This window comes from Oncorhynchus keta, chromosome 4, assembly GCF_023373465.1.
Source record: "Oncorhynchus keta strain PuntledgeMale-10-30-2019 chromosome 4, Oket_V2, whole genome shotgun sequence".
Classification (NCBI taxonomy): Eukaryota; Metazoa; Chordata; class Actinopteri; order Salmoniformes; family Salmonidae; genus Oncorhynchus; species Oncorhynchus keta.
In genome coordinates this window covers 4,107,471-4,118,409 of record NC_068424.1, presented here as the reverse complement: position 1 = coordinate 4,118,409, position 10,939 = coordinate 4,107,471, and the positions used below count along the sequence as shown (strand labels likewise).

Below are 10,939 nucleotides of genomic sequence, written 5' to 3'. Positions count from 1 at the left end.
CCACAGTGACTCCAACCCCCAGACCCCTACCTACCGTTATGCTTGGAGCTCCACAGTGACTCCAACCCCCAGACCCCTACCTACCGTTATGCTTGGAGCTCCACAGTGACTCCAACCCCAGACCCCTACCTACCGTTATGCTTGGAGCTCCACAGTGACTCCAACCCCCAGTGCAGTTCAGAGTTAACAAGCATAATGGGTCGGCATCTTCTGGTCTTGTTTCCAGTCTCTTCAGACAGCCAGCTGCCAGGGTTTGATTTCCAAGACGACACAGGACCAGCTGAGCAGAGACCTTCGACACAATCAACGTAGCCATCAAGTTTAATGGAATGATTCATTTATAAAAATCGGTAGCCAAAATGCCTAGCTGAGTGATTATAATATTAAAGTGTGTTGTACTTATAAGGTAAGCATTTATTTTAAATGATAAATTAAATTAGTTGTGGCTAGTGATGGAGAAAGAAGAATGCAATGTTTCTGTTCTAAGTAAACATGGAAATGTCTAATTTGACCATTTGGATTTAGTCAGTCTCCACCCCAAAACGTACAAGGACTCGATGCACTCATGTTGTTGACTTGGGTTATTATGATCAGAAAGACATGTCCTTGGACATGTAGGGCTTAAGAAGCAGCTAAATATACAACTGGAGCCTGTCCTGGTCCAACCGACCATTTCACTAAATATAAATAATTCCCGAGGGGGTGTGGTACGTGGCCAATATACCACGGCTAAGGGCTGTTCTTAAGCACGACGCAACACGGAGTGCCTGGATACAGGAATTAGCCGTGGTATATTGGCCATATACCACAAACCCCCCAAGGTGCCTTATTGCTATTATAAACTGGTTACCAAGTACATAGAGGAGGTAAAAATGTTTTGTCATACCCGTGATATATACACAGCTGTCAGCCAATCAGCATTCAGGGCTCGAAACGCCCAGTTTACAATATACATCACATACACAATGCCACTACTAGTATAAGTAATATAATAAACTATTAACCTGTTCGAGACAAGGATGAATTAAAAGTTAAATCTCTGCTTTTTATTATAGATTATTGAAATGAACTCCTCTGACATGGAGCTTGTACGTCCCCAGACAGAGAAGAAAAACAATTATATTCTCAAAATATATTATAAATATAATACCCCACCCTTCATTAGTGCTGATCACTCACACAACAATATGTAGGCCAAGGAATCCAAAACCACGTTAAAAAGGACACATACAACCTAATAAAACCAGGAAAATAAAAGGAGAAAATGAGAGAGAAAATCCAAAACTATGGTTTTACATATCCACTAATTTGTAGATAGAGGCTTTTTGTCCCTGCACTAATACCATACCGCGACAGACACAATCAAACCCAAGCCCAGCAGCACAAACCTCTTCTACAGTGTCATAAAAAATAAAGAATGAATCATTGGTTAAATAGTCTTTATATAGTAATATGGTTCCTAGATACCAGTGTGTCATGGTCATATAACCAGTCACTTCAGAAGGTTGGTATTGTGAAGAAATAGCTCCTCTATAGACCCAAAGGAAACGACACCGAGGATCCAACACCAACCAGCATGGGAAGGATCCAACACCAACCAGCATGGGAAGGATCCAACACCAACCAGCATGGGAAGGATCCAACACCAACCAGCATGGGAAGGATCCAACACCAACCAGCATGGGAAGGATGAAACAACAACCAGCATGGGAAGGATGAAACACCAACCAGCATGGGAAGGATGAAACACCAACCAGCATGGGAAGGATGAAACACCAACCAGCATGGGAATGATCCAACACCAACCAGCATGGGAAGGATCCAACACCAACCAGCATGGGAAGGATGAAACACCAACCAGCATGGGAAGGATGAAACACCAACCAGCATGGGAAGGATGAAACACCAACCAGCATGGGAAGGATGAAACACCAACCAGCATGGGAAGGATGAAACACCAACCAGCATGGGAAGGATGAAACACCAACCAGCATGGGAAGGATGAAACACCAACCAGCATGGGAAGGATGCAACACCAACCAGCATGGGAAGGATCCAACACCAACCAGCATGGGAAGGATGAAACACCAACCAGCATGGGAAGGATGAAACACCAACCAGCATGGGAAGGATCCAACACCAACCAGCATGGGAAGGATCCAACACCAACCAGCATGGGAAGGATGAAACACCAACCAGCATGGGAAGGATCCAACACCAACCAGCATGGGAAGGATGAAACACCAACCAGCATGGGAAGGATGAAACACCAACCAGCATGGGAAGGATGAAACACCAACCAGCATGGGAAGGATCCAACACCAACCAGCATGGGAAGGATGAAACACCAACCAGCATGGGAAGGATCCAACACCAACCAGCATGGGAAGGATGAAACACCAACCAGCATGGGAAGGATCCAACACCAACCAGCATGGGAAGGATCCAACACCAACCAGCATGGGAAGGATGAAACACCAACCAGCATGGGAAGGATGAAACACCAACCAGCATGGGAAGGATGAAACACCAACCAGCATGGGAAGGATCCAACACCAACCAGCATGGGAAGGATCCAACACCAACCAGCATGGGAAGGATGAAACACCAACCAGCATGGGAAGGATGAAACACCAACCAGCATGGGAAGGATGAAACACCAACCAGCATGGGAAGGATCCAACACCAACCAGCATGGGAAGGATGAAACACCAACCAGCATGGGAAGGATGAAACACCAACCAGCATGGGAAGGATGAAACACCAACCAGCATGGGAAGGATGAAACACCAACCAGCATGGGAAGGATCCAACACCAACCAGCATGGGAAGGATCCAACACCAACCAGCATGGGAAGGATCCAACACCAACCAGCATGGGAAGGATGAAACACCAACCAGCATGGGAAGGATGAAACACCAACCAGCATGGGAAGGATGAAACACCAACCAGCATGGGAAGGATGAAACACCAACCAGCATGGGAAGGATGAAACACCAACCAGCATGGGAATGATCCAACACCAACCAGCATGGGAAGGATCCAACACCAACCAGCATGGGTAGGATGAAACACCAACCAGCATGGGAAGGATGAAACACCAACCAGCATGGGAAGGATGAAACACCAACCAGCATGGGAATGATCCAACACCAACCAGCATGGGAAGGATCCAACACCAACCAGCATGGGAAGGATGAAACACCAACCAGCATGGGAAGGATGAAACACCAACCAGCATGGGAAGGATGTAACACCAACCAGCATGGGAAGGATCCAACACCAACCAGCATGGGAAGGATGAAACACCAACCAGCATGGGAAGGATGAAACACCAACCAGCATGGGAAGGATGAAACACCAACCAGCATGGGAAGGATGAAACACCAACCAGCATGGGAAGGATGAAACACCAACCAGCATGGGAATGATCCAACACCAACCAGCATGGGAAGGATCCAACACCAACCAGCATGGGAAGGATGAAACACCAACCAGCATGGGAAGGATGAAACACCAACCAGCATGGGAATGATCCAACACCAACCAGCATGGGAAGGATCCAACACCAACCAGCATGGGAAGGATGAAACACCAACCAGCATGGGAAGGATGAAACACCAACCAGCATGGGAAGGATGAAACACCAACCAGCATGGGAAGGATCCAACACCAACCAGCATGGGAAGGATGAAACACCAACCAGCATGGGAAGGATGAAACACCAACCAGCATGGGAAGGATGAAACACCAACCAGCATGGGAAGGATGAAACACCAACCAGCATGGGAAGGATGAAACACCAACCAGCATGGGAAGGATGAAACACCAACCAGCATGGGAAGGATCCAACACCAACCAGCATGGGAAGGATGAAACACCAACCAGCATGGGAAGGATGAAACACCAACCAGCATGGGAAGGATGAAACACCAACCAGCATGGGAAGGATCCAACACCAACCAGCATGGGAAGGATGAAACACCAACCAGCATGGGAAGGATGAAACACCAACCAGCATGGGAAGGATCCAACACCAACCAGCATGGGAAGGATGAAACACCAACCAGCATGGGAAGGATGAAACACCAACCAGCATGGGAAGGATGAAACACCAACCAGCATGGGAAGGATGAAACACCAACCAGCATGGGAAGGATGAAACACCAACCAGCATGGGAAGGATGAAACACCAACCAGCATGGGAAGGATGAAACACCAACCAGCATGGGAAGGATGAAACACCAACCAGCATGGGAAGGATGAAACACCAACCAGCATGGGAAGGATGAAACACCAACCAGCATGGGAAGGATCCAACACCAACCAGCATGGGAAGGATCCAACACCAACCAGCATGGGAAGGATGAAACACCAACCAGCATGGGAAGGATGAAACACCAACCAGCATGGGAAGGATCCAACACCAACCAGCATGGGAAGGATCCAACACCAACCAGCATGGGAAGGATGCAACACCAACCAGCATGGGAAGGATCCAACACCAACCAGCATGGGAAGGATGAAACACCAACCAGCATGGGAAGGATCCAACACCAACCAGCATGGGAAGGATGAAACACCAACCAGCATGGGAAGGATGAAACACCAACCAGCATGGGAAGGATGAAACACCAACCAGCATGGGAAGGATGAAACACCAACCAGCATGGGAAGGATGAAACATCAACCAGCATGGGAAGGATCCAACACCAACCAGCATGGGAAGGATCCAACACCAACCAGCATGGGAAGGATCCAACACCAACCAGCATGGGAAGGATGAAACACCAACCAGCATGGGAAGGATGAAACACCAACCAGCATGGGAAGGATGAAACACCAACCAGCATGGGAAGGATCCAACACCAACCAGCATGGGAAGGATCCAACACCAACCAGCATGGGAAGGATGAAACACCAACCAGCATGGGAAGGATGAAACACCAACCACTATGGGAAGGATGAAACACCAACCAGCATGGGAAGGATGAAACACCAACCAGCATGGGAAGGATCCAACACCAACCAGCATGGGAAGGATCCAACACCAACCAGCATGGGAAGGATGAAACACCAACCACTATGGGAAGGATGAAACACCAACCAGCATGGGAAGGATGAAACACCAACCAGCATGGGAAGGATGCAACACCAACCAGCATGGGAAGGATGAAACACCAACCAGCATGGGAAGGATGAAACACCAACCAGCATGGGAAGGATGAAACACCAACCAGCATGGGAATGATTTTCTGAATGAATGGCGACAGAACAGATCTACAGGAATAGAGTGGTTGAAGTCAGGAAAGGATGAGAGAGCACCTGCAACACACAGGCTGCATCCACAAAATGGCACCTGACCTATTCCCTTCATAGTGCATTACATTTGACCAGAGTCCATAGGGTTCTGATCTAAAGTAGTGCACTATATAGGGAATAGGGTGCCATAGGGTTCTGGTCTAAAGTAGTGCACTATATAGGGAATAGGGTGCCATAGGGTTCTGGTCTAAAGTAGTGCACTATATAGGGAATAGGGTGCCATAGGGCTCTGGTCTAAAGTAGTGCACTATATAGGGAATAGGGTGCCATAGGGCTCTGGTCTAAAGTAGTGCACTATATAGGGAATAGGGTGCCATAGGGTTCTGGTCTAAAGTAGTGCACTACACAGGGAGCCATAGGGTTCTGGTCTAAAGTAGTGCACTACACAGTGAGCCATAGGGTTCTGGTCTAAAGTAGTGCACTACACAGGGAGCCATAGGGTTCTGGTCTAAAGTAGTGCACTACACAGGGAGCCATAGGGTTCTGGTCTAAAGTAGTGCACTACACAGTGAGCCATAGGGTTCTGGTCTAAAGTAGTGCACTACACAGTGAGCCATAGGGTTCTGGTCTAAAGTAGTTCACTACACAGGGAGCCATAGGGTTCTGGTCTAAAGTAGTTCACTACACAGGGAGCCATAGGGTTCTGGTCTAAAGTAGTGCACTACACAGTGAGCCATAGGGTTCTGGTCTAAAGTAGTGCACTATATAGGGAATAGGGTGCCATAGGGCTCTGGTCTAAAGTAGTGCACTATATAGGGAATAGGGTGCCATAGGGCTCTGGTCTAAAGTAGTGCACTATATAGGGAATAGGGTGCCATAGGGTTCTGGTCTAAAGTAGTGCACTACACAGGGAGCCATAGGGTTCTGGTCTAAAGTAGTGCACTACACAGTGAGCCATAGGGTTCTGGTCTAAAGTAGTGCACTACACAGGGAGCCATAGGGTTCTGGTCTAAAGTAGTGCACTACACAGTGAGCCATAGGGTTCTGGTCTAAAGTAGTGCACTACACAGGGAGCCATAGGGTTCTGGTCTAAAGTAGTGCACTACATAGGGAATAGGGTGCCATAGGGCTCTGGTCTAAAGTAGTGCACTATATAGGGAATAGGGTGCCATAGGGTTCTGGTCTAAAGTAGTGCACTACACAGGGAGCCATAGGGTTCTGGTCTAAAGTAGTGCACTACACAGGGAGCCATAGGGTTCTGGTCTAAAGTAGTGCACTACACAGGGAGCCATAGGGTTCTGGTCTAAAGTAGTGCACTACACAGTGAGCCATAGGGTTCTGGTCTAAAGTAGTTCACTACACAGGGAGCCATAGGGTTCTGGTCTAAAGTAGTTCACTACACAGGGAGCCATAGGGTTCTGGTCTAAAGTAGTGCACTACACAGTGAGCCATAGGGTTCTGGTCTAAAGTAGTGCACTACACAGGGAGCCATAGGGTTCTGGTCTAAAGTAGTGCACTACATAGGGAATAGGATGCCACAGCAGCTGATTCCCTCCCGTTGTAACCAATAACAACATAAGATGGTATGTACATAGCAGTGGAGGCTGCTGGGAACAAGTATAGGAGGACAGTTGATGTGTTTTATATCGTTTTAATGTAATCCATCCCAGCCTCCCATAGCTCCTCCCACCAATTTCCTGTGGTAGAGAGTTACACTGCGGGTGCATTTACACAAGCAGACCAGTTCTGGTCTTTTACCACTAAATGGTATTTTTGACCAATCAGATCTTGTGTGGGTAATTGGGCTTGCCTGTATAAATGCAACCTATGAGTGTTGTAACCAAGTGTGATAACGATGAGAAATAGCAAGGGGCTTCCCAACAGTTCCAACTGCCAACCCTTCAGACCAACAGTAGATGTGTTGATGAGAAACTACATCCAGGGGAAAAGGGTTCAATTCAGGAAGAACACCGGAATGACTAAGTCTAATTTCAATTCCACTCAATGCTGTTCAATAATTTCAATTCCACTCAATGCTGTTCAATAATTTCAATTCCACTAAATGCTGTTCAATAATTTCAATTCCACTCAATGCTGTTCAATAATTTCAATTCCACTCAATGCTGTTCAATAATTTCAATTCCACTCAATGCTGTTCAATAATTTCAATTCCACTCAATGCTGTTCAATAATTTCAATTCCACTCAATGCTGTTCAATAATTTCAATTCCACTCAATGCTGTTCAATAATTTCAATTCCACTCAATGCTGTTCAATAATTTCAATTCCACTCAATGCTGTTCAATAATTTCAATTCCACTCAATGCTGTTCAATAATTTCAATTCCACTCAATGCTGTTCAATAATTTCAATTCCACTCAATGCTGTTCAATAATTTCAATTCCACTCAATGCTGTTCAATAATTTCAATTCCACTCAATGCTGTTCAATAATTTCAATTCCACTAAATGCTGTTCAATAATTTCAATTCCACTCAATGCTGTTCAATAATTTCAATTCCACTCAATGCTGTTCAATAATTTCAATTCCACTCAATGCTGTTCAATAATTTCAATTCCACTCAATGCTGTTCAATAATTTCAATTCCACTCAATGCTGTTCAATAATTTCAATTCCACTCAATGCTGTTCAATAATTTCAATTCCACTCAATGCTGTTCAATAATTTCAATTCCACTCAATGCTGTTCAATAATTTCAATTCCACTCAATGCTGTTCAATAATTTCAATTCCACTCAATGCTGTTCAATAATTTCAATTCCACTCAATGCTGTTCAATAATTTCAATTCCACTCAATGCTGTTCAATAATTTCAATTCCACTCAATGCTGTTCAATAATTTCAATTCCACTCAATGCTGTTCAATAATTTCAATTCCACTCAATGCTGTTCAATAATTTCAATTCCACTCAATGCTGTTCAATAATTTCAATTCCACTCAATGCTGTTCAATAATTTCAATTCCACTCAATGCTGTTCAATAATTTCAATTCCACTCAATGCTGTTCAATAATTTCAATTCCACTCAATGCTGTTCAATAATTTCAATTCCACTCAATGCTGTTCAATAATTTCAATTCCACTCAATGCTGTTCAATAATTTAAATTCCACTCAATGCTGTTCAATAATTTCAATTCCACTCAATGCTGTTCAATAATTTCAATTCCACTCAATGCTGTTCAATAAGGAAAATGTGGATTTTTATTTTTTTCCTTTTTCACATTTTGGTTTTACTTTCTGAATTGACTGGAATCTAACCGACGGCGGCGTACTAGTTAGCAGAAACACGAAAGAGGAAAATAATAAAAACGCTCCTATTAAATAGTCACACAGCTACAACATGAGGAAAATTCATCCACTCCACTTACTTCATCTCATTCATCTCCACGATTTCTAAAAGAAAGTGTATGTATGTATGTATATATGTATATAGTAACAATCGTTTCAGACATGTTATAGATTTCACAACATAACAAGTCCCTTTTGGTGAAAATATAGTTAATTTCAAAATATCTCACAGGATTTTTTTTTCTGCTCGTCTTCTCGTATTGACAAAAAAAAATAAAAAAATAAAAAAAAACACCCGAGTCAATCTGTGACCAGGGAATAAATCCAGCCTTGTCTTAACAGTAGTCAAATTCATTTCACTGTTACTACCACTAGATTTAAAATTAAACAAGACATTAAAACATTCAACCATAAATCATCCTTCCCCTTTAAAAAAAAGAAAGAAAAAAGGGTCAGCTAGCTGAAAAAAAACAACAAAAAAACAAGACAAACAAAATAAAGTAAAATACATAAATAAAATAAAAGCATAAAAGCAACTAAATCTCATCAAGACAAATACTAAATCAAACAAATAAAAATGGATGACAACACAGACATTCGTTAAATGGCCTCTGGGCTTTACAGAATGGACCTGCGAACACCAGTACATGAGTTCAGACCATATTATTGTGAAGAGGTACATAAAAATGCTGCGTTTACACAGGCAGTCCAATTATGGGCAAAATATCCGATCCGATTGGTCAAAAGACCAATTAGTGGCAAAAAAAAAAGTCAAAATTGGTCTGCCTGTGTAAACGCAGCCTAAAGAGTTATAACCATCATCAACCTGGTCAGTACCAATACTCTAGTCCAGCGTTTTCCCAAACTCGGTCCTCAGGACCCCAACATTTTGGGCGTTTGCCCCTAACACTACACAGCGGATTCAAATGATCCAACTGCAACAAAAAAAAAAACTAAAACGTGCACTGGGGGGCCCCAGGACCAAGTTTGGGAAACGCTGCTATAGTCAAAATAGACCAGACAACTTCTGAAATCAAGTCTGTCCTTGAAAGATGGAAGGGCGGGAGAGGAAGAGAACTGTACTACTCTTGATTACACAGTGAAATGTAAAACAACTTGAAAACCCCCTTCTATCAGCTACAGAGAAGTGGTGTTGTTTGTGGTTTTACAGTAGAAGTTGAGCCTTTGGAATAATAACATTGAGCTGTTGTAGCTCTACATATATCGTCACAGTGCATTGAATATCAGACCAAAAAAAAAAGCTGAAGTATTTTCTGGGGGTTAAGATGCTGAAATCCCTTCCAGATCTCTTTGTTAGGGCCCAACCACCGTTGTTAGGGCCCAACCACCGTTGTTAAGGCCCAACCACCGTTGTTAGGGCCCAACCACCGTTGTTAGGGCCCAACCACCGTTGTGTGACAACCTTTTAAATGTACCCAAACAAAAGGAAACAAGAATCATCTTAAAACGATAACAATAATAATCTCACTACGAAACCATTTTTCTCGCTGGCTGCATAGTGACCTTTTCTTTCTGCAAAAACAATCCATTGTTGGTACACGTAACGATTCTTAATTAATTAATTTATTTTATTTGTATATTACAACCGGCTAAAAACATGCACCCAACTGCCCTCTGGGAAATGCAGTTCAAACAGTCTCCAGCGCATCATGGTGTCCATTGTTCCAGTCAAAAAAGGTCAGAGTTCAGTGACTGTCGTATGATTCAAAAGTGCTTTATGCGGTTCAGTAGGCCTTCTTTCTTCTGGAACTATTACAACGTTTATTAGCACGTATCATCTGTGGGAGAAAAGACACTTTCAGTATCAAATAAATAAACAATGACGAACATGAGTGTTTCCCGTTGCTTACGGACCGATTCATTCCATAATCTAGTCTGGATTTAGGTACTCCCCCCCCATTACCATCAACTAGACAGGATCGCCTATCTAACAACGTCTATGTACCCCCCCACCCATTACCATCAACTAGACAGGATCGCCTATCTAACAACGTCTATGTACCCCCCCCCCCATTACCATCAACTAGACAGGATCGACTATCTAACAACGTCTATGTACCCCCCCCCCATTACCATCAACTAGACAGGATCGCCTATCTAACAACGTCTATGTACCCCCATTACCATCAACTAGACAGGATCGACTATCTAACAACGTCTATGTACCCCCATTACCATCAACTAGACAGGATCGCCTATCTAACAACGTCTATGTACCCCCACCCATTACCATCAACTAGACAGGATCGCCTATCTAACAACGTCTATGCACCCCCCATTACCATCAACTAGACAGGATCGCCTATCTAACAACGTCTATGTACCCCCCCACCCATTACCATCAAC

General features: G+C 43.9%; 1 protein-coding gene across 5 annotated transcripts in view; it reads right to left on the bottom strand.

The window, feature by feature from the left end:
- Positions 1 to 1,020: 1,020 nt before the first annotated feature.
- The window catches only part of LOC127916560 (probable ubiquitin-conjugating enzyme E2 W-B), a 48,552-nt gene continuing 38,633 nt past the window's right edge, over positions 1,021 to 10,939 (bottom strand). For 3 of the 5 annotated variants that reach the window (XM_052498847.1, XM_052498849.1, XM_052498850.1), the window contains exon 6: positions 8,463 to 10,371. In XM_052498847.1, the coding sequence (XP_052354807.1) occupies positions 10,358 to 10,371 (14 nt within the window). In that variant the 3' untranslated portion in view covers positions 8,463 to 10,357. Of the gene's footprint in view, positions 10,372 to 10,939 lie in introns of all 5 variants that reach the window. The other 2 variants (XM_052498836.1, XM_052498827.1) reach the window with 1 other exon arrangement.